The sequence below is a fragment of the Condylostylus longicornis genome, unplaced genomic scaffold (genome assembly GCF_029603195.1).
Source record: "Condylostylus longicornis isolate FDR11 unplaced genomic scaffold, ASM2960319v2 ptg000038l, whole genome shotgun sequence".
NCBI classification, from domain to species: domain Eukaryota; kingdom Metazoa; phylum Arthropoda; class Insecta; order Diptera; family Dolichopodidae; genus Condylostylus; species Condylostylus longicornis.
The window spans coordinates 13,092,702-13,118,992 of NW_026578007.1; the positions used below are offsets into that span (position 1 = coordinate 13,092,702).

The following is a 26,291-nucleotide window of genomic DNA, read 5'->3' on the forward strand; positions in this document are numbered from 1 at the left end:
TTAATGGTGATTTCAATTCAATATCTTAAAATCTAAATATTATCAAAAATTAAAAAACTTTTATGTAGGTATATTTTATTAAATTATTTAATTTTTAAAATATAATTGTTATACATTATTATGTCATTCATTTCAATTACAGAGTGTACTTAAAATAATACAATATAAATATATGAATTCATATATATATCTACTTAAGGCCAAAAAAAAAAAAACAAAAATTAAAATAACTGTGATCACAGAAATTTTATATACACAAGACCAATCTCACTTATTAAAAAATAATAAATTATAAATAAATAAATTATAACAATAAAACATTTAAAAAATTAAGATAAAAATTAATTTCACTCAAAATTCATAACATTTTCGTAACATATAATTAAAACTCTTAAATAACTTATTAACTAGTTTCACAGAAATGTACAATACTAAAATGATACTAAATTTTTATACAATATAATTTTGATAAATTTTTGCATGTTTTTATTTAGTTATGGCAGAAATCATTGTTTTACAAAGTAATTAAACAATCGTATTTAATTCACTTAGACGCATCCTTTCTAGTAATGGCGATATTATTCGCAAGCATTACAATTTTCAGAAATTTGAATTTCAATGCAAAATTTTGAATAATAACACATTATTGATGCGTCTAAGATAATATACTCGTATATATTTATGTTGTGTATGATTTCTAGAATACCTATATTAAAATATTTTTTATATAACAGTAATTAATAAATAAAAAGTTAAAATTATAACTGTGTACCGTTATTATATACTTAATATTTTTTGCAAAAATTCTTTTTTTTTTTTTTAATGATGTTCCTTAATATTCTAAATTTTATTATACTTATAAATTTTTAATAGATAATATATACTTATTATATTATATTATATTATATATTATATTATACATATAATAATGTATGTATAAATTTTATTCATTATACATTTATCTTCTAATTGTTTCATAATGTCGTCTACATTTTTGATAAAATTCTTCCATTGCTCTATATTCTGGTTCAAAAACATCTGGTATTTCACGATCCAATGATTTAACAAAAATCATTTTAACTGATTTTTCACCACGTAATTCTTCTTCATATTCTAATAATTGTTGAAAGAATCCTAAATTTGGACGAATTTGTGGACGTGCATTTTTAACATGTAAATATGCATCTCTTAATGACATTTTCATATGTTTTATTAAATATGCAATACATAATGAAGCTGATCGGCTAACACCAGCAACACAATGTACTAATGATTTACCATTTGTTTGACGTACTTCTTCAATTAAATCAGCAACTTCATCAAAATATGTTTTTAAATCAGCATCACGACGATCATAAACATTAACACGTAAATATACTGGTTTATTATTTGGTAATGGTGTATCTGGTAATTCTGGTGCAACATTAACAACACATTTAATATCTAATTTTTCCATAATTGATGGTATTGCAACACCAGCACCACATAAATATAATGTTGGTAAAATTTCTGATATACCAGGAAAACGTAATTGTGAACTGTAAAGAATAAAAATAAAAATTAAATTATTAAATTTAAATATGTGTGTATGTATGTAATTCAATTAAAAGTAAATTTAAAGTGTATATTAAATAAAATGTAAAACAATTAGATTTGGTGATAATAAAATTGATAACCCGAAATATGGTTATACTAAAATTTGATTTTAGAAAAAAGTGAAAATAAATAATTTCGATGAAGGCTTGAATATTTAAAAAAAGTTCAATAGAACAGGAAATAGCTGTACGTTTATTTTTAATCACATAACTGGTAAGAAATATTTCTATTATTTAATTTAGAATAAGAGTTGAAAATTTTTAGCGTTTTCCAATTATATTTTTCCATTTTTTTAATCGAAAATTATAATTTTATAAATATTAAACAAAAAATTTATAAAAAATAATTTATTGTTCTTGTTTATCATTTGATTTTTTAATATACATATTTTGTTCATATGTATGTATGTTCATAGGGTCCGAAAGAAACCAGAAAAGAAAAAAAAAGTTTTATTTGATTTTTTTAAATTAGATATTTAGTTAAATTATATTAATCTAATCTACAATGTATAAAAGGTGATAAAATATTTTTCAATTTTACTTTCAAATGCCTTCCCTCCTTAACAAAAAAAAAAAAAGTGTTGAAGTAAAGTGAAAAAAGAAAAAAAAAAACCAAAATAAAATGATTTGTGATGGCGTGTAGGCGTTTATTTTAATGACATGGAAAATTGTCTATTCTTTAACTTGAAAATATTGTGGTTCCATTTCCATAATATATTAAAAAAAAAAATATGCGATTATGAATCATATCGGTTAATATTTACATGATATTGCTCTTAATATATGTACTTAAAAATATTTATTTGATTCTGTGAATATTAGCACCTATTATTTACAAATATGTATGCCTATATACTCTTATACATGCATATGTATTTATGTACATATTCCTTAATAAGCACGAAATAGAAAGTTGGTTTAATTTCTGAAAAATTGTTTATAAGTTGTCATTCCATACTATAAGGTTTATATTCGAAATTTTAATTCAATATTTTTTTACTAATTATGTAATTCAATCTTTTTAGTTTACAACAATTGTAGTTTAAATTATTGTGTTGGTGTATGCTGTAGAAATATTTAAATTTTTAAAAAAAATTTATGGAACTTTATCGAGTGTTAATGTTAAATTGCTAAATTTGATGGGTATAAAATAAAATCACTTATTCATATTAAGATATTGAAAATCATTTCAATTATAATAATTTTTCTCTTTTGTAATTATTCTCTTATATTTAATTTAAACTATTTTACCTTATTGTATTTGATTTTTATATTTGAATTATACTTACCTTGAACAATCTGTTCGAGCATAATTGCTCGGTTTTGAGAAATGAATTATTGCAAATATAAGGCAAAACATTTTAGAAAATGTAAAATTTTTATATTTCTTTATATTTTTATTTATGTAAATCATAAGTGTATTCCTGTTTTTCATAAAAAATAATAATGTTATAAACTGAATAAGTCATATGTACTTAACTATCTAAAAGGTATTCACACCTAAATACCTAAAATTTACTTTGATTATTTTGTACAGTATTATTTTCATCATTAATATACCATAATAATTAATTTCTATAGGATCATTTGTATAGAAAAATTCATTTTCAATCTTATAATCTCATCTAATCAAAATAATCTCATCCAATTTAATTGTTGGAAAATTTTTTTAACAATTCTTTTAAAATTTAATTAAATTTTGTAATAAATGGTTTGATAAATTTTTTATAAATTTCAAATTTATTTTGATTAAATAAAACAAAAAATATTAAATCAAAAATATTTCGAAATATTTGGAATCTAAAACAACAACAAATAAAATGTTATTTATAAAATATTTGACATCTTTGAGAATTTTTGACCTCTAAGATAAAATTTTTGTGTTCTTCTTTTTTGAATTCAAGGGAATCAAAATATTGAAATTTTGAAGGATATCCAAGATTAAACTTATTTATTGTATTTACAATTTAAAATATTTAAATTATATAAAAATAATTGAATTGTTTTTAAAAATATTTAAAAACAAAAAATTTCTTTTTTTTTTTAATTGCCTAATTTAGAAATTTTTATGTCTTTGTTTTTCAAATATTTTTGCTTAATTAGAAAATAATTTAATTAAAATCGTTTGTTTTTCAAATTTCTATTATAAAATTTATTTAATATTGTTCATGAAAATTTATTAAGTATGTGTGTAGAGCAATGACAATAAAATTATTTGCAAAAAAAAAAGAAATTATTTGAAATTTGTTTTTTGATTTTAATTAAGGTTAAAATATTTCAGGAAAGAAATTATTTGTATAAAAGTTTTTGCGGTCTATTAAAATTAAATAAAATAAAGGAAATAGAAATTCTTTTTTATACTTGAAAAACTTTCAATAATTTCAGAATAAAATAAAGAATAAATTGTTTGTTTTTCAGAAAAAAAAAAAAAAAAAGATTTTTTTTTGGCATAAAAAAATAATAACATAACATTTTTGTATTTACAAATGTACACATATATATACATATATACATATTAAATATATTTTTAATTATTTTATACATAATATATTTTTAACCATAAACTTGACTTTCTACAAGGTAAATTTATTGTAAAATAATGTTAAATTTTAAAATGAAAAAAATATCAAAAATATATGAAAGAATTTAAGTACATACATACATATGTTTTTAAAAATTGTATATGCACATACGCACGTACTTATGTACATTTTTGCTTTATTTTTTGCGTTTTTGTTTTTGAAAAATTATTTTGCTTTTAAAATAAAAGTCAAAGTCCTAATCAAAGTTCCTTATTTAAAAAAGCAGCAACAACAACAATAACAAGAACAACAACAATATTTGTTCCTTTGTTGTCTTGTATAAGAACAATTTAAGATGAGACGATCGTATATTCAACATGAGAAGATTGAAATGTCTGTCAAAATTTTCTCATTTGTTTATAATTTCATATATGCGTAAAGAAGAAGAAGAAGAGGTAAAGAGGCTAGCGTCGCACGAATAATTTTTAGCCAATTAAAGTTTTATTTTTGTTTTAAATAAATTTTGTAATTCGAGGCATCGCATATGAAGTCATTAAAAAATTATAATTTCAAATAAATGCTTAATTTTTAAAAATTTTCCAAAAAGTTACACTCTGTTTGGCTGTTCGTCCGTGAATTTGTTTACAAAATTTCTACACCACTTAAAATAGACAACTGAAATTTTTTATTTTTAATTTTAATTTGAAATTTTTTATTCTATTATTTTTATTAGAAATTTATTTCCGTATAGAAGAAAGTTTTGATATTGCTTTTCTTCCAGAGACTGTAGGTTTTAGGTATTTGAAACCAAAATTGATAGAAACTCAAATTCTTGACACCATATAATTCCGAAACTGTGAGATTTTTGAAATTTCTATAAATGCAGAAAGCTGACGGTCATGACATCAAAAAATGTTCTTATTTTTCTTAACTTACACAATTAGCCCTAGAATTCGTTACCAATATATATTAATATCTCTTTCTAATTTTTCTTTTGTATCATTCTAAATGTATATGCAATCATTTGAAATATTTTGGTATATGAATAAACACTCGCCCTTATTTGATCCAATTTTATTAATTATGGTTTGTTTGATCCAATATTATTAATTATTTAAGTTAAAATTTCATTGAACTTTTAATTTGCATAGAAAAGTCTTTGGTACGTACGCAGTAATTTTTTATTTAAATTTTATACTCAAATTGTAATTAAGGAGTCAAACTATAACTTCTCTCTGAATTGTATTTAATTTATTTTATTATAACAATTAAGTACATTTTTATAGTCTGAATATATTATGGTCTTGATTTCTTATAAAAATTTTTATAATCACTCATCCATCCGTTGTCGATTTTTGAAAATTTAATGACCAAATAAATATAAATATTTTAAATAATAAGCATCTTAAATAAATTATTGATATTAAAAATTTTAAAATTCAAATTTAAAATTAAAACATATACATATACATATATAAAAATTAATTAGTTTATTAGGAATATAATTTAATTTTTCATTAGAATTTTGAAAATTATTACCTAATTTTTATAAAACAAAGCATAATTATTCTATTTTTAACAAAAATTTTATGAAAGATTATGTTTTTAAAATTTAAGGAAATTAATAAAAATATTTTTAATACCCTCTATAATATACAATATAGTTGAAGAATAAAAAAAAAATTAATAAAGTAATTTATTAAAATACTTTAATAGTGTTCTGGACATTTTACTTTTCTAGGTATAACCAATAAAGAATATACAAAAAAAATAATTTATATATATATTTGATGGTTGACTATATTTTCTTTTCATAATTAAAAAATAATTTTTTTTGGCATTATTTCAAAAAACTGAAATCACAAAATCATATTGGAAGATGTTGATGATTCATTTGAAAAACATTTTTTCATTTTATAAATTTCATATTATAATTTTTGAGCGAATAATAAGCAGCACTAAGTAAAGGTATAAAAAAATTTTTTTTTTCTAAAATGACAGATTTTTGAGTTGCCAAAATTAAATTTGATGAAATTGCTATAATATATATATATATATATATATATATATATATATATATATACGAGTAGATATATATGAAAAATTATTATTTTATTTTATAATTAGTCGAAAAATGAATAAAAGTTTTTAATTATATGTAAATATTTCCATATTTGTGTATAAAATAAACTTGTAATTTAATTAAGACATTTGGTCATATTACTCTATCACATATCAAAGAATGTAATTTAGCTAGTTTACGATAGATGTTGTATTTAATTTCAATTCCTAATCGTATTTCAAGAAGAAGAAAAGAAACAAAACTAATCCAATTAAAAATACATTCTAAAATAAAACATATGAAATTAACAAAAAATTATTTGTTAAAAAACAAGTGTCCAATTACATATATACCTACATAACTGAGAGTGTAATTTTCTGGAGCTTGTATTACTTTTAAAGAGGTGTACGGCTTTTAAGTGATTCTAAATTCAGTAGGCTAAGTAAAATATTATTTGAAAGTAATGTAGTATTATTAATTTATTCCGACAGGAATTGCTTCCTTCATTTTTATATGGGAAACACAATAGGTTTGTGATCACTTTTACGTTTATATATTTATAAATTTAAGTAAAATTTCCACATTTATATAATTTTAATTTCTACTGTTATCTTATGAGTTTAGGAAACTATTTACTTAAGAACCATAAGTAATAACATCTGATCTTAATGTTTTTGAAGCGCTTAAATATTAGATGTAAGTGAAAATATATTCATCGAATAATTTTGTTCATTTTTCACCTTTTTTCACCTTAAAAAATTTTTCACCTTTTTCTTGTTTTCCAATTAAATTTCCACCCCCTATTAAAATTGTGAATAATAATATTAATGTTTTTATTTTGAATGGTAGTGTGTTGTATTTGTAAATCAATAAATCTAAATTATTTGTCATAAAATAAATGACATTTTTATTGAAATTTAAATTATGTATATATGAAAATTTTTAAATGAAATATTTTTATTTCATGAACACATATGTATGTATGTGTAACGTATGCTATATTTTCGTAAATAAAAATTTATAATGTTATTGAAAATTCTTAATATTAACAGTAGTGCTTTTTGTTAGCACGTTAATAAAACGGTATTATTTTGGATGAATAATTTCTTGTCATGTTTTCGCGCAAAAAATTTTACACGAGCAAGAACACATTTTTTTGAAGTACAAATATTTAAAAAATTTTATTTTGAATTAATTCAATAACTAATATTATAGCGTCAAATTAAATTAAAATGGACAAATTAAATAATTAATTAATCTTAAAAGTTTAGAATTTTTATAAATGAACAGGTGTGTAGTTAGGCATCATAACTACACATATGTAAATACAAATTATATACAAATCTACATATGTACATACAAATTACAAATCTTGTAATTTTGCGTCGTTAATATTCTTCTTATTTTCGTCTTTAGTACACAGACGATTTTCTTTATTAAACGAATTTGACTTACTCCATTTCAAAATTGAAATTTTGTGCAAAATATCAAAAATTCATGATTTGAATTTGGCGCATAATAAGCGCAGATTCTAACGTCAAGATGACTTAATGAGAAATAAAATTTTAATTGCTTTAATTGACCCCAGGGTGCCTATAGTTTTTTATTAAATTAATTTATTTTATAAAAGAAATAATCTTATATTCGTTTTACAATTTGAAAACAAAATATTTTTAGTAGAAATACGTTCAAGTTTCTTAATAACAGCACTGTTTTTGCTAGAAAGTCATAATGAAAATGATTCACACAAAATGATATAGTAGATAGCCAATTAAAAAATTCCGGAATAATATTTTTGAACAAAAATTTTTGAATATAATAAAAATTTTTTCTTTGTTCAAGTAGATTTATATGTATATACTTATTTTAAATTGGAATATTTCGTGAATTTTACTTAATATTACAAAATTACATATATGCATATTTATTACACCTATCTAAGTGTTTTATTTTAAATTTTTCCTCATTTTTCAATATTAAAATTCTTATATTAATTACATTTACTATAATATTATATATATATACATATGTACTTTGGACATAAATCTACAAAAATTAAGAAACAATAAATAAATATAAAATGAAAACCTGAATATAAATAAATAAATTATAAAGGCGCCAGTAACAATTAACAGCTAGATAAATTATAAAAAATTCAAAACAAACAAACATACATATAATATAAAACGTATATTTGGAAATATACACAAGGTATATATACTACAAATGAGTGCATTTTAACAAATATAATTGAAAACTAGAAATTTCATATGAAATAAAATTTAATGTACTAGCTATGTAGAAATGGTATTTAATAATCTACATAAATTTGTAATAAACCACATATCGTATATATATGTAATTAATTTATCCAGACTACATATCTGATATAGAAACTAAAGTACTATTTGTTAATTTTCTTTTAGGTTTAAATATAAAAATTTAAAAATCAAAAAAGAGCTTTTTAAAAATTTATTGTAAAAAACAAAAGAGGCGAATTAAATTGCGTAATTTTTCCCGATTGTTGTAAAATATTTTACGAAATTCTTGTAAATTCAATTAATAAATTTTTTTATACTTTAAAAGTTCGGAAAAGTATTCAGTCATCACCAAATTTTAACAAAATCCTGATTATTTTTTTTAATACCGGTCAATAAGCGTCTGATATTCAAATTAGGATTTATAGGGAAAATCCTATATGTAACACTATTGTATTTTACTGTTATACTCATTAAAAATATGTAGATTTTAAATTAAAAGAGAAATATGGTATTGGTAAGATTTTTTTTATTAATTACAATATATCTTAAAAATTTTTCTTTTATGTTGAAAAGAAAGTTCGCCCGATATATACTCGAAAATTGTTATATGATGGCTAATAATTCAGTTAAAAACTATAAGTATTACAGTTTTTTTTTTCGTATTTGAATTAAATTTTATTTGGAATTATTAAAGAATTTCATGCTAGGATAGCATCCTGTCTCTAATATGCTTTCTATTTCAGTTCTTTTTCAATATAGGGCTCAAATCTTCTCGTTAAACGAACAGTTTTACTAGCTCAAATTTTTGTAAATGTTTTGTAAACAAACAGTTAAACAAATCCAATAATATAGTGGTATTACTGCAATTTCGATATCAAGGTATTTTCTCGTTTACATACATATCACATCTACATATATCGAGAAATTATAGAAATTATCAAATAAAATTCTAAAAATGGGAAAATCTACATACATATATATTGTTTATTTTATTTTCGCATATTATAATTTAAAAGAAAATAATAATAATAAAAAAAAATAAATAAATAAATAAATTAAGCGTAGAACCAACCACATCACGATATTACGTTATAAATTTTGCCAGATGATATCATTTTCAATTACAATAAAAATTTTATTCTAAATTATATTTTACGTAATACAAAGAGTTCATTGAATAAAAAAAAAAATTAACCAACTGTTGCTTAATTTCATACCTATACGAACATATGTACATACATACATGCTATAATAAAAATAAAACTTAGATTCTTAAATAGAAAAGAGAAGAATAATTATTTTAAAAAAGAAAACAAGACATTTACAAACATCTAAAACAATTTTGGTTATTATTAAAAATTATAACTATTAATTTTAATTAATTAATTAATTAATTACAAGAACATTAATTTCTATTTTAATTATAATTAATTTTTTATAAATAATTGATTTGAAATATGAGTACATAATGTACAGGATTTTAATGATTCTTATTTTTAGAATTGTTTATCTATAGCTCGTATTCAGAAATGTAATTTGCCAGATTAATTAAAAATTTTCAGTTCATAACCTTAAAATTTACTCAACAATCGTATTAGTAGTGATAGGACAGCTTAATGATCTAATTAATCTTAATGATTAAATTTTAAATGAATGATATTAGTGCGAATTTGAATTTGGCAGCTATTTAGAATGATAGCGTCAATTGCGAAAGTAAGAGAGAACAAGGGACTATGGAGTCGGTTTTTTCTCTTTTTTCTCATTTATACATAAAATTATTTTAAAAACAGATTTGCGACTTGATTTTGATTTTCTCTCCTGTACATGTAATGCCATTTAACTATTTATGTAAGTGTATGTTATGAAAAATAATTGTTTTTGCCATTGATTCTTTTTATTATGTTTATGATTGGATTTTGTATGGCTTCAACCGGTTGGCGTTCATGTTTTAAATATATTAGTAATAAAATTCTAATCAATAAGAGATTAAAAGTAATTATAATTATTTAGAGAAAGTGTTATACAATTCATATTTAATTTCAATATAATTATTAAAGTATTATTTTTATTACTATAATAAAATAATTTAGTTCTATTTTAAACAGAAATCATTAAAAAATATTAAGTGTATTGAAAAGTAGAACATAAAATAAAATATAAATTAGATATTTTTAATGAATATCAACATTAATTTTTTATATTTTTCTAGAATAATTTTATATTTTTTATTGTATTGCCAAAGGGAAATTAATTTATATGAGTAACATTCATCTAGCAAAACAGAAATATAGGTGTGTTACTGTGGTTTTAACTTAAACAATTTTTCATTTAATAAAATATCAAATGACATAATATTACATGTAAAATTTACGATATAAAAATTATTAGAAAAAATTCATAAAATCTTGATCTACGTATTTTATAAAGAGTGAACGATCATACTATCCACACTCGTAGGTACATAATGTGTGTGTAATGTGTATGTAATGTCGCTTTGTTAATTAGAAATGGTTTACTTTTTAGTTAAACAATGATCATAAAATAAGTGGGAAATATTTGGATACATTAATTTAAAAAAAAAATTACTTGAGATGACATCATCATTTGTTTTGAATAAATTTTGTTATATTAATTTTGAAATAATAAGGCTGAAAAGAAAGAAACTTAATTTTTTTTTTCTTTTTTAAGAAAACAAATAAAAACAAAAATGTCAAAATTAATTACGGTTATTTATGTTTTTTTTTTGGGTAAAAAAAAAACCGGTTAAAATAAAATTTTAATAGAAATTGTCATATTTGGTATAATGCTGGTTAGAATAAGAACATTTAAGAATGGGTAAATATTGTATTAGAATAATAATTTTAATTTCAAAGCAAAAATCTTGTTCTTAAATAAAAGGGTGGTTAAGTTCCATTTAAGGGTATGTAACATTTATTGGGAATAGTATGTAACATTTATTGGGAATAGTATAACAATTATTGCGGAATACTTGGGAATAGTTTGCAAAGAGAGCCCCATTTTGTTTATGAAAATTCTATTACATTCTATAAGAGTAAGAACTAATTTATAAAAGTTTCAGAATATTTAGATTTTGCCGTTCATACTTATAATTTAAAAATTTAAAATTGAAAGGAATTCTATTGGAATAAAAATATGCCTTAGTAATTTTTATTCTCTTATTTATAGAGTGAAGAGGCTGGTATAGGCTGGTATTTAGCCAGATAGCTATTAGAGTAGACTCGTACTTATATGAACTAAAAAAAATGTCAGAAGGAGTTCACAGATAATCAAATTGTTAATATAAGTGAAATGGCTATTAAATAGACTAAATAAAACATATAACTGGTTGTTCATACGTGTACATATAAAAATTACTTCCAGTATATTGTTTATTTCCTTTTTATAATAGGAAATGTTATACGTTCAATGACAAGTTTTTTTTCATTAAGATTAGAAAAAGCCAACTTAAAAGACTTAGATTCTAAATTTTGGAATGTTAAATCTTTTATAGAATAATTTTTATATGAGTAGACCATTGTTATCGGTATGTACACTATTTATATTTATGATCAATATACAATATAGAAATGTGTATGTTCTTACATAATTATTTTATTAATGACGTTTATTTAAAATTTCCTACACAATCACAATTTTTATATACGTATATGTATGTATGTATAGTAATTTGTAAAATTTTCTTTTCTACAATAAAAATCTTTAAATATTTAATAGATAATTTTTGTTATAGGTCAGTTTTTGCTTTATAATTTATTATCATAATTAAATAGAAATTTTTCTAGCCAATTGTATATATGTACATATATTCTTACATTATATATACATAATATATTAAGAAATGAATATTCTTTTATTGAATAAAAACAAATATGTATATCATATATACGTATATCACATACGTACAAACATTTTGTATATTTCGAATATTTTTGTAATAAAAGTTTTTTTATTAAATTTTTATTATTGTACGAATGGTTTATAAAGACAAAATATATAATCAAGGACAATGATCATTAATATGTATAATATTATTTATGAATAATATAATGTTTATATACGTACATACATATACATAAATTTTTATATAAAATCTTTAAAAAATTTTTTGAGTTGGTGATAAGCAGAGCAGATTTTTTACTTTTAGTAATTTTTGATAAAATTTATATACAATATTGGTATATTAATTAAGATGGTCAGAACAATAACATAAAGGTGACAATATTCTTTTCAATTTAAGAACATAAAGCACTCAAAATACATAGACACAAGGCGCACATATAAATCTTCAAACTAGTTAATGTAATAACTATATAGTTGAGAGAATAATGTATATTTATTACGGAAGATGTCGTAACAAACCATTTCAATTGCTGTTTCTCAATTGCTATTGTTTTGTTTTTTGAGTGTTACGAGTACTTGTTTACGAAGCAGTTGATTTACAAACTAAATTAATATGCCAAATATTAGTTTGGTATAGTTGTGTTGGGAGTGTTATATTTCTTTAAAATGAAGGCAAGCAATGTATAGGAATACTTCCAACCAAACTGCGATCGTATAATAAATTTTACTATTTATTTAATAAAAATATAAATTTTTTAATATTTTTTTTAAAAATTTTGAGAATATTTTTTATAATAAACAGAAAGCTTATAATTTTATATTTTAGTTATTTCGAAATTTAGACAATCTAATATAAAATTTCGAATTATCAGTTACACAATAAATTTAATAGAAATTGGTATTGTATCATACTAATTAAGATAATTTTCTTATATCAACAATACCATACTTACAAACATATACATACTTATACATATATTCTAAATTATTCTAAAATATCAAAAGAATTGAATAAATTTTATTACTATACTATGCTATACACAATAATTTCCAACTATTGAATTTGTTATTGAATTACAATTAATTAAATAATATTATTGTGGTTATATACATACATACGTACATAAAATTTATTACCAATCAATTTTAATTATCATTTGAATAAAAATGTTTTTAGCTTTGAATTTCAAACAATAAAATTAATTTTAATTCTGAGAGTATTAAATATTTAAAAAAATGAAAAATAGAAATTGGAATTCTAGAAATTTCACATTTCCTCATTATATAAATAAAATTATAATCTATATATTTTTTTTTATAGATTTAAATAAATTTTACTAAAAAGTCAAATAATTTTATTTTACCAAAAATAAATTACACACTTATATTAAGAAAATTCTTTTCTAATAGATTAACCTTTTTAATTAAATGTTAATTTAGTCAGAGATGTAAAAGAAATGTAGAAATCTGGATATTAAAAAATAAATTTAAAGTACATAAAAAAATTTTGCTCGAGCTCAATGTGCTAGCTATGTGGGTCTCGTCCAAATAATAGGCTTTATATAAAATGCATTTTTTGTAATTTTATTGTTTAATTTTGTATAAAAATTTTGCCAATAAATTTTATTATTTTCCTTTATTATTTTCGAGCAAAAGAGTTCGTTTGAATAATTCAATTCTCCAATAAATAAAAGTTTATTCGCAGTTTGTAGACTAATGTAAATTTTATGTGTTTGGCCTCACTCAAATATGATTGTCTTTGATCGATTTACATTATACGCTTTAATGTAAATATTTAATTTTAGTTTATATGTTGTTTGTAGGCAATATACTCAGAAATTGTTGAAGATATTAAAATTTCAATGAATATCGAACTCAACGAATGACCTCAACGAACTTTGAAGTGTAGAATTTAAGTAAAAACAATAAAACTAAAAGGCTTCTTAACGATAGTTTAAAAACGGAATTTTTTACAATCCGAAATAGAGATCCAGATTAGTTTTACAATTTCAATATTTCCAAAAGAAACTTTCAATTTAATATGATGAAATTTTAAAAAAATTATTTCTACACCATTTATTTGTATAAATGAAAAAATATAAAATTTTCATAAATTTTATTAAAAATTCTATTTAAAATTTAAAAAACAAAAAATATTTTAATTTCCTGTCTCGTCTCTGATTGCAATATTTGTTTATTTTATAAATAGGTTTTTTAAGAGAAAGATATTCGTACATAATATGAAAGGTAATCTAGAATTTTTGTTCGTGTGTATATGTATATGGTATGTACATATGTATGTATATTTTTAAAATCTATGGAATTTTCACGCATTCCAATTTGAACGCTAATAGATCGGTCATATGGAAATTCTAATTTTAGATTTTTCTTTTATAAAATTTTTGATATTTTTTTTTTCATTTCTTAATTTTACTTTTTAAATTCCTTGCCCCGTAATTTAGCATCTCTCGTTGATCGTCGATTCGATCTCGGTGGCAGAGAAGAGAAGAAATTTTTACATTTTTAAATAAAAACTCACGTAATTTTACGCGTAAAGATTTTTTCTTGGTAATTTTAAAGGAATTTGTAATTTGTTAAAGAATTTTTAAATTAATTTTTTTCTTGAATTTCCTTTAATTTTCTTGTTTTTTTTTTTTTTTTTTTTTTTTTGGAAAAATGGTATTCTTCTTTGATTTTAAAATTCTTTTAAGATTATGTGCGATCTTTTTGTGTAGTTTTAAATAAAATTTTTTTCTGGTGGTTTTTTTTTTGTAAACAATAAAAATTTCTCTTTTTTTTTCAAATTATGAACATATGAATTTATTTTACAAAAATGTTTGTATATAATTGTACATGCATATCTACATATTTTAAAAATAAACTCAATTTATGTAAATATTCAGTAGCTATATTTTTATATAACAGGAAAAAATAATAAACAAAATTGAGTTTTTCTTTGTTTACTATTGTTAATTTTGTAGAAGAAGAAAAAAATACATTTTTTTAATTATAATGTTTAAAATAAAAATTCCAATTTAAACATTATAAGATAAACAGAATTGCATGTATGGAAAAGAAAATTTCAATTACTTTATAAAATCAGCTGATTATGAATTAAAATTTATTTTAAGAAAATATTTTTTTTTGGAACATTTGAGAGAAAATATTTGTTTGTACACTAAATATGTATGTATGTATATAATTTAATTACAATTCTTTTATTTAAATTTAAGATTTTAAATATTTTTCAATAATATTATTTATGAAATATTTTTAGTCTTTTAATGTGACTATTGAATATGAACATAATTTAACTTAAATTTTCAATAATTAAATGGAGGAAATTATTCTTAGAATTCATTCACAAGACTTGGAAGTTTACATTTTTTTGCATAAGCAAGAAAATGTAAACTTCCGAATACAAACAATTTTTTCAAGCTTAATATATAAGTACCTAACAATTTTGTACAGGATCATTCCATACTGTATGTATAACAAAACTCAGAGTCACTTAAGATCGTACAACTTCCAATTTTTTTAAATGCGCACTAGATATTAATGTATTGAGCATAATAGCTATAATTTCTTATTTAACCATTATTACAAAGAAAAACTATATTTATCTCTTTTCCTCTGAAGAAATTTACAAATTTTGCTATTCTCAATTAAAATCCTTTACATAAAATACGATTCTCAACGGGTAAGGTCAGTTAATAAGTCAGTTAATAGTAAATATCACTGTTTAATATAAAATAGGCCTTTTGAGCTTCCGAACTCCCTATAAAATTGTATTTTGAGCCTCTAATTGTATGAGTGTCAATGACATGAGCTTTAAATTTTTAATGGCAATTCTTTGAATGTGAAAAAATTGTGATTTGAGCGGCTAATATTTCCAAATAATTATTGCTATTCCAAATATTTAGTGCTAAAAGCAGTAAGAATAAAATTTAATAAAATGCGTTTAATTAAACGCATTAATTTTGAAGGCACAGGTACGCATTTCGATGATGCTAGGCTTGTACGGTTGTATTTAATTTAAGAATAATTTTATATTAAAATTTCAAAATAAAAAAATCATTAAAAATTTTTAATTGCGATATAAGTACAATTGCATAAATGTACGTTATTTTAAATTATATTTTTTCTTTATATCTACTTTTAATATTTGAGCCAAAAATAAATATAAATTAAAATTACATTATTTTCAAGGATAATTTCCTCGTTTTCCCATCGTATATATATAAAATTATTATTGACAATTAAAGTTTTAATCACTCAAGTTCAAAAAATTAATTTTTTCTTTTATATTTCAAATGGAAAACGAAAATATGAAAAAAAAGTTTTTGAATGAATTTTTCTATATAGCCTAGCTAAAATAATAAAAACGAATAAAAATTTGAAAATTTCATTTCTAATATGACGTCAAAAAGTAAATACAACAAGAAAAAGACAACAGAAAAAAAAAATATTATTTTATTTTATTTATTTACCCAATCTACACAATATTAATTTAATAAACTAAAATAATAAAAGAAAAATAAAGAAAAACACTGAATTGTTATAAAAAAGATGGCGTGCTCAAAGTTGTTAAAATATTATAATATTATATTTCATGAATTGTATACCTACATATACATATATATTTTTTTTACATAACATACACATGTATACAGTAATTTATATATACATGCTTTAATAATGTATGTATGTGTGTATTGGTTTACACAAAAATTATATTATAATTATATGAAGGTAAAGTTTAAGGTCATAAAACTTATACAACAATGAAAAATTTCTATGAAAACAGAAAAACAACTAAATAATATTGATATATAAAATTATTGCACATATATACATACTATACATATTCATTATATCCATTTAATTTTGATAAATTAAATAAAATATACAAGAAGGATTTAAGTGTCCTTTTAATATTTTCTTTCTATATTTGTTATTTTAATTTCTATTATTTTCTTTTTTTTTTTTTGTAATTTCAAATGCCATCCCTTCATGCAATTTATATATTGCTCTATATTTAGTTATGAAAACAATGCGGTAATAATATTTGAAAATGGGGAGTGAATCATTATTAAAGTAATATTATATATATAGAATTTTAAGTTTGGGGTTTGGGATTTAGAGTTTGAGAAGGGGAAAAAAAAATAAATGTTTTACACGCTGTTAGAAAATGTTTGATATCACCTTGGAATACATAAGAAATTAAATTATAAATATACTAAAGAATTTTATTGAATTTTTGTTTTTTTTTTTTTTGTAAAAATGACACTGCTATATTATTTGTTTTGTTATTTTTTCAATTGTAATGCAGAATAATAATTTTACGATATTTTTATCATATTTATTATTGTATGTAATGTTACGTATCCAAATACAAGTGTTTTATTACATTACAAAATGAAAATGTTGTGTAACATATTGTAAAAAAATTGTGGTTTGTATATTCAAATATAGTTTTATTTGTGTGTATAGATTTCGTCTATTTTTTAAGTAATTATTAAAATTCTAAATTGTTTTCTAAAGACAGGCTTTATTTCATAAGGCAGGGTTTATTAATTATACAAGATATGTAAAGCTTTCAGTACCTCGACTTCATGGCTAATTTAGAAAAATTTATTGATATAAAAATTTTTTTAAAATAGGTTTTTTGTAAAATTTCGGCAAAATTTAAAAAAACTGGAACAAGAATAAAATAGGTAGCAGGGTGATTTTCAAGAAAAATAACAAAATTATTGACATTTTGGAAATGTGTCAATTCTATTTCTTAGACGTCTGTCACTGTGGTAGTACAGGTAAACTTATGTCTTTGATAAAACTTATCTACGACATAAGTTTACCTACGACATAGTACATTATTGTGAAATTCAAGTACTATAATTTTATAACGTTATTGGTATATACGCATCGACAGATATAATTTAAATTATTTTCCAAAATGGGATCAAATTTTTACGTGTAATCAAATAAACTGACAAATATTTGACAATCACTAATAAAAAATATTATAAAAATTACAAGTTTATTATTGATTTTATTGTGAATTAAATATTTTATTTGGTTTCCTTCTTACTGTTATATAAAATATAAGACATAGCAAAAAACTATAAACTTTATTATTTTTAACGTTTAATTTAATTGCTTACCGTAAATAATCAGTATAATATAAAAGAAGATTAACTTTAATAATAAAAGAAAAACCTTATAAAAAAACGTTAATTAATGTAAAAAAAAAAGAAATTATCGTAAGTATGAGAAACGAGTAATGAATTGATGAAATGGCCTTGAATAAGGTTGAAATTAGATTATAAAAAATTTACGCTAAATTATTGGTCTTTGTATAAGTTGCTTAGAATTAAATTTCAAAATTTACTATTTTCTTTATTACAAAAGAAATTTCGTGCAAATGTTTTTTTTTAATTTGATTTTTTACTTTCTTTTGTACTTCTAATTTTATTATGTATTAGCTACTCAGTAATTTCTAATGTAGTTTGTGTAATAAAAACAAGAAATAGAAAAATTTTTAGATGACTATCGTAATTGTCATTTTAAGTTGTAAAAAAAACTTTATTTCTAAAATTCTTATTGTATTTTTACTGTATAAAATTTAATATTTTAAATGTGAATTGTGAAAAATTAATCCGATACACAAGGCAAACTACTTAACATAAAAGTGGTTTAAGTATATAACTTGCAATCAGAGTTTCAATTGTGACCTATGTCCTATGATACAATTACGAGGTATAAAAATTACTGTGACTAATGTGACGCACCAATATTTGTTTTTCCATCTGCAAGTAATTAATTAATAAGGTTAACAATTTTAATTAACCCCTAGAAATATGCAATTTTACATTTTACTTAAAATTTCGACTTTATTATTCTGTTTATTGTTCAGTTTTTTTTTTAAATTTAATATCTTTTTGATTTTAAAGCAAATAATATAATTTAAGAAATTAAATGAAAATAAAAAAAAACAAGAATTAAATAAAAAATAAAAATATATTTTTTTTTAAGTAAACAATAAATAATTGCCATTCCACTTAACAAAATATCAAAAATACAAAAACAAAATTAATTTATTGTTTTTAATAAAATGATGGCAAATATTTATGAATTTAAAATACAAAAAAATATAAAAATATAAAAATTCATACAATACGCATTTTATAATAATTCATGTTTTGCGAGTATTTATTAAAAAATTTCAAGTTTTTTTTTATATTTTTTATAATTTCTTATATAAGAAGAGGACAAAAAACTTTACTAAACAGGGAAACAGAAAAGCAGAAAAAAAAAAATTAAATATTTTTATTTAAAATGAAATGAGAAGGAGCAAAGAAAAAACCCCAGAAACAAAATATGCAAACCATGAACCAAATTCTTAAAATTCCTATGTCTATTTTTTTTTTCACTAATTTTTGTTATTTTTCTTATATTTCATGACTTTTTTTTTTTCAATTTGACTAAAAAATATGTGTTTTTTTTTTAATTTTAATATATTAAATTCCATAACCTAATTTTTTTCATAATGTTATTTTTATGTTTTCCATTCTAAAACTGCGTGATTTAATAATAATTTTATTAAATAATTTGCTATATTTTTTTTTCTTTTAATCTTTATCATAAAAAACGCACCCAATAATTTTCCATATTCCCTTATACATAAACTTAATCTCATAACATTTTTCAAAATGTTAAAATATCACGCACGCACATTATTTAAAAATTTATTATAAGACTCTTAAATCTAAAAAAAAAAAAAAAGAGTGCCAGAGAGTGAGAGAGAGAGAGACAAGATTTAAGGAAAAAAAAATAATGAAAATAAGTTGCGGTCACTAACATGGGAAATAAACAAAAATAAAAAAAACAGAATGTGAGTTGACATTTTCCATACAACACTGACAATAGCAACAACAAAAAGAGAAAATTTATGTATGTATATATAAGAAAAAGAATCGCTAATATCAAATCAAATGATCTTCTTATAAACAAAATGAATTAAAATTTTCACGTTACAGGAGAGAATTAAAAATTTCAAATTAGAAAAAATTTTTTTTTTTTTTGAAAAAAATTTGTTTTTTTATTTTTTTTTTTCTTGTGTATAAATAAAATAAAAAATTCTTTTTTTTTTTTTATAAAATTTTGCAAATTATTTCATTAATTTTATAAAAAAACACTCTCATGAAAATAAAAAACAAAATTTTATTCTCTTGCTCTTTTTTTTTTGTTTGTTTTTTTTTTTAAAGTAAAAAAATGTGACAAAGAAGAAATTTTTTTTTATTAAATTAAAATTAATTTTAAAAAAATGATTAAGAATTTTTTTTCGTTTTTAAATATTTACGCGCACTAATCTTAAAAAAAATTATTTAAATGAGTAATTATGTTATAAAATTTTTTTTTAATTATTTTTTTGAAATGCGACTTGAAGGCGCTTAAATTTTGATGATTAATTTTATCATAATTGTTATATAAGAAAATTATTCTTACTAATTTATTTTAATACATGTGATGAGGCCTTAGAGATTTCTCTTATTGAAAAGAATCTTATATATAACAAATATTATAATAATTATATTAAGGGTTTTGTTACTTCATTTCTAGAATAGCTTGATAATTTGTCATTATGACTGAAATTTTTGCGTACTGTTTATTGTTGTGGCTTAGGAATTTAATTTCTAACGTAGAACTTTTAGCGCACCGAAAAACCCTTTAAATATATAATTAATTTTTCTTAAATAATTAATAATATTTATAATTAATGCGTATAAAGAAAATATGCTTTTGACTCCAAGTTTTCGAAACTAAACCTTGTTACATATAAAATTTCATTTATTAAATTAAAATTTTAAATTTGATTCCATAAATACATATTTTAATTTTTTATATCTATATGATTTTATTGTAAATAACTAATATTTTCTTTATATAGTTTTTTACACAGAGAAAAATGTTTAGAAGAAAGTTCGATATAAATTAAATTCATTTGAAATTAAATATTTTTTTTTTAATTTAATTAATATATCGAGTTGAATTAATGATACTGTAGAATTTAATAATATTCTTAGAAATTTAATAATATTGTTAAAGTACATTTAGTTAAAGTATTCCTCATAAAATAAGTAAAGCTATAAATCTTATTGATTTTATAATCGCATATTAGAAGAAAAAATAATTTAATTTAATCTCAATTATTTCAATTTAATTTCAACTATAAATATAAAAAATATTATTACAGTAAATTAAATAATAAATTCCCCTATATTAAGTAGATATTAATTAAATTTTTAATGTATGAGCATAAATTATTAAAAGTTTCTTTTACAATATTACCATAGAATTCAAGGAGTTGTTGAGGTGTCATTAAATTTAGAAAAAAAAAATGCAATTTTCCATTATTCAAATTAAATTATTTTACGCAAAGTAAATTCATAGAGGAGATCATACATATTTGAATATTGAGGTTCAATTTTGCACAGAAAAAAATTCTTTATACGTTTTTCATATGCCCTGTATAAATTAAAAAAATTATTCGTTGTCAATTGTTGGTTTATGCTAGTTAAGTTATATACAAATTATTTGTAAGGTTAAGAATTTATACTAGTAAATTTATAAATTTAAATTTTCCGATGTAAGTTTGGGAGTAAAATAGTTTTATTGAAATAATTGAAAATAATGACTGAATTTTCTTTATTTACCTTTCATCGGATAAATTTTCTCGATTTTCACATGCTTTTAGAATATCTTGAATTTCTGTTGATTTACTGGTTGTTGTATCAATTTCAGTGATAACAGTTTCAGCTTTACGAGCTGATGGTGTTGAAGATGATAAAGGATTAGCAGTAATTGTTATTACCTTCATTTTGTTTATTATTATTTTTACTTTTATTATTATGTAAGTTCCACCGGTGTATTTTTTTTTTTGTAATATTTTGTTTTTGATTCAAATAATTGATTTATTTTATTTTGTGTTTTTAATAAATTTTATAAGAAATTGTTGAATAAAATTGAAAAATATTTCACAAAAATTTTTCTTTATTTGACAGTAACTTTTTTTTTTACTTTCTGATCGATTTTTTTTTTTTTTGTAGAATTCAAAAAATAAATTTAATTTTTGTTTTTTCTTTAAATTTTTATGAGATTTTTAAAATTTAATTTATAACTTTGAGTTTTTCTTGGTTTGCTACCGTTCTTTACGAAGTCTTCTTATTGACTGATTATAACCACTTTTTATTTCTTTTTCATTTAATTTTTACGAAAAAAAAAGAGAGCAGTATGTAGTAGTACCGACTATTATAAGGTATGAATTTCTGTTATTTTTTTTTATTTTCTGCGAGCGTTTAATATTTTATTCAGTTTGTTATTATTTTTTTATATTTTGTTCTTTTCAAGTTTATTTTCAAAAGCGTTCTGTTTGAAATTCTCAATTTTGCTAAGATTTATATACTCGCGTGAATATCACGATATTTACGCTCAAAAACAATATTTTTATTATGTTTTTTGCACAATATCTTTTAGTACTTTTTGTTCTTTTAATGTTTATTCTATATGCATACATAATGTATGTATATATAAATGAGCTTGAGCATATAAATTATGTGAATGTGTAGGGCATGGTATACAAAAATTTATAATATATGTGTGTTTGTTAAATGAACATAAAAATAGTATGGTATTCGGAAAATGTTTTTCTTTTCTTAATTTTTTATTTTATTTTACCTGTTATTCGGTCTATTTGTTATTTTTGTTTTTCTTTTGCTTCTTTCGAATAATGAATGTTAAAAATTGCGATTTTGGGAATGGAAAGAGAAAATAAAATTTTTTATTGTATTTTATTCTATTTTTTTTTGTACTAAAATTATGTTTGTTATCTTTGCTCGCTCAGTAAAATAATATAAGAAAAAAAGAAAATGTTTTAAAAATAGGTGGTAAGTCATAAGTCCACCAAATTGTTTTTTATGATTTTCAAATAGCGGGTCAAAAACCCTGGGGAGATATACCTGGTATATAATAACTATTATATATATGGTTTATGAGAATGATAATATAAGGAATTTTGAAATTCAAATATGGAAATTTTGTGTAAACAGTCAAATTGTCAGGTAATGTTGTTGAACTATTATAACGATGAAATTGAACTTCACAGTATTGGCTACAGTCGATGTATTGACTATGAAGTTCAATTTTATATTGCTAATAGAAAAAAATTGTATAATAAGAAAAAAAAATTTTTCTTAAGTCAATTTTTTACGTTAAAATTTTGTTGTGGATATTTTCGATAAACAAGTATACATATATAGAAAAATTATTGACATTCAAAAAAATTTTTTTTTTTTGTTAATATTTTTAGAATCAAAATTTTTCAAGGCGAATTCTTTTAATACAATATACATTTAACGAATATTATCGAAATTTACCGAAATTGGACATACAAAATATGGGATTTATGGCATATTGTCACATACTTTTGATAATTTTTAAATTATTTTGAATAATTAAGAATTTATTATAAAAAATAAAACAATAGAAATTTGTAGATTTTTTATAAAAAATTTTTATTTTCATGTAAATTTGTAATAAAACAAATTTTTTATAGGTTTTCGGAAAAAATTGTCTTTTACTTTGACATTGAGAGTATTTTTTTAAGTTACTATTGTAGATTATCTGCGAAAAAGTAATTAAAATTAAAATGAAAAAGTGAAATTATAATTCAAAAAAATATTTATTTTGAAATTTCGTTGACTTATTAATGAATTTATCGTTTATTTTATTTAAAACAGTTGAATGCATTTAATTGAAACAGAATTAAGTAGCGTCATTTTAAAACACAAGCTCATTTTAAAAATTTCAATTAAAAGTATTCTTTAAAATATGTATGTACATCAAAATAGATAATATGTATGTGTGAGTGAAGCATTAATATGTGAACATTTCCGGTGTACAAGAACTTTAAAAACTTATAATAGAGCTTTTCGCTTTGATAATATTATTTCATACATAAGAAATTTTTAATTTCAAAATAAAATTTTATTTTACAGAATTTTTCATTTAAATGTAAAAGCTCTTTTTAAAAGTTCTTTTTTGGTTATGTAAAGCAACATGTTATCTGTTATTGTTTACTATTTATTTGACTATGTAATAATTCGAGTGGATATGTAAGATAGATAAATTCATATGTGTGGGAAATAAATGTTAATATTTTGCTTTTTAAGAAATTTCCGAAGAGGATTTTTTGATTGCTTTTGAAAATCAATGAAATTTATTTTCTTTCTTTTTGAAGGGACGGCAAGGGAATAAAAAATTTCGGTTCACTTAATTGTTAAAACATTGAAATGATTTGTTACTCGCCGTATTTATTGGCCTGTTTACACGTGTGTGCGTTTAAACTGTTCATCTTTAATGCTTCTGACATCTTCCTAGTAAGCTTAAAGTAAAATGATGTGCTATACGCTCAGCGCATACACATGTGACTAAGTCCAGTAAAATTTTTAAAATGTCATTTTGTTCAATAACATAACCAACTTGAAATAAGAATTTTTTTAAAATTTTCATTAATCAAAACAGAAGAAAATTTGTGATTGAAAAAAATATTTTTTGATTTTGAAAAGGTGTTGACAAATATTATTAAAAAATTTTTTTTAAAGGTAGAAAAATAATTTTAAATATTTTTTGAATACTTAAATACAGGTGTACATGTATGCGAAAAATTTAGAATATTAATGGTAAAAATAATGAAATTAAGGTTACGGGCTGACAATTTGTAAAATATTCAAATTATATTGTTGATAAGAAAATTTTTAGAACTATTTTTTAGCTGTCATTATTCTTTCATCCCTGTCATTTTTTTTTATTAATAGTTTTTTTTTTTTGGAATACAATATGTTTTCATTTTTGTGTTATTGCACAAATTTGAAACATATTGCTATATAGTCAACAGATTTGATTTTCTTTAAATTTCTATTAAAAATCATAGTTGAACATAATTTATTCTCTTAAACACTCTATAGTTAATTACTTCATATAAGATGTTTTGTTTATTAACCCTTTCATATCTTTAAATTATTACAGATATTCAATGTCAAGATTGTCTTAAATTTGCCAAATTTGACAATTACCTTGGAAAGTACTTCAATTATATTTGCTACGCTTACTTTCTTTTGCTGGATTATGGAGTTAATTTCTAAAAGTAAAAGCGTTTATTTGTAAAAATTGTGTCTAATTCATGCTCATAAACAAATGTTGCTAATACAGTTTGTTTATAAACATTGTTAAATTATCATAATATACTGAAATTGCTATGAGTAGCGCATGTAAATCATTATGAACTGTTTTGCTTTTATATAGAATTGTTAAAAATATATTAAATATATTGCATGTCCATAACATTATGCTTTTGCAATATTTCGTTTTATAATTATTGCTTTATGTTTATGAAAACTTCTGTTTTTTTCCCAGTTAATTTAATAATTTTATTTTAGTATTTCTTAAAAGCTGAAAGCTACTAGCATTTATCAATAATAATTTTTCGTCTAATGTTCAACATTGAAAGGGTTAATGTTGAATGAAAGGGTTAATGTTGAAATAAAATTGAAATTGATGCAGATGATACTTATTTCTTGCATTACTGTTTCTTAAATCATGATACATTTTTCTTAAATAGAATTGTTTTACATATGGTATTCTTTTTGCCAATCTTTATGATATTTAATATAGGCACGAAGGAGTTAATTCTTGCACATTATTGCTTCAAAAACATGCATTTTTTAAATTTTTTTTTTGAAAATATAATTAAATTTCACTGTATTCTATACGTCATGTACGTCAATAATCTTAATAAAATGTCATGTTTTACACAAATTTTTTTTTTTCAATATTTTAAATGTAATATTCACATTAAAGCAATAATAATTATTTTTTATGTTTTTACGTAAAAATGTAATGGTAAAACCAAAAAAATTTACAATAAATTTAC

At 20.8% G+C, this 26,291-nt stretch overlaps 1 protein-coding gene across 1 annotated transcript; it reads right to left on the reverse strand.

Moving 5' to 3' along the window:
- Positions 1–67: 67 nt before the first annotated feature.
- LOC129608998 (dual specificity protein phosphatase 18-like) lies at positions 68–22,752 on the reverse strand. The gene is made up of 2 exons (XM_055520821.1): positions 22,018–22,752; positions 68–1,538 (listed from the first exon to the last, which is right to left on the reverse strand). The coding sequence occupies exons 1-2, from the start codon at positions 22,179–22,181 to the stop codon at positions 959–961; spliced, it is 744 nt and encodes a 247-aa protein (XP_055376796.1). The 5' UTR covers positions 22,182–22,752; the 3' UTR covers positions 68–958.
- Positions 22,753–26,291: the final 3,539 nt, after the last annotated feature.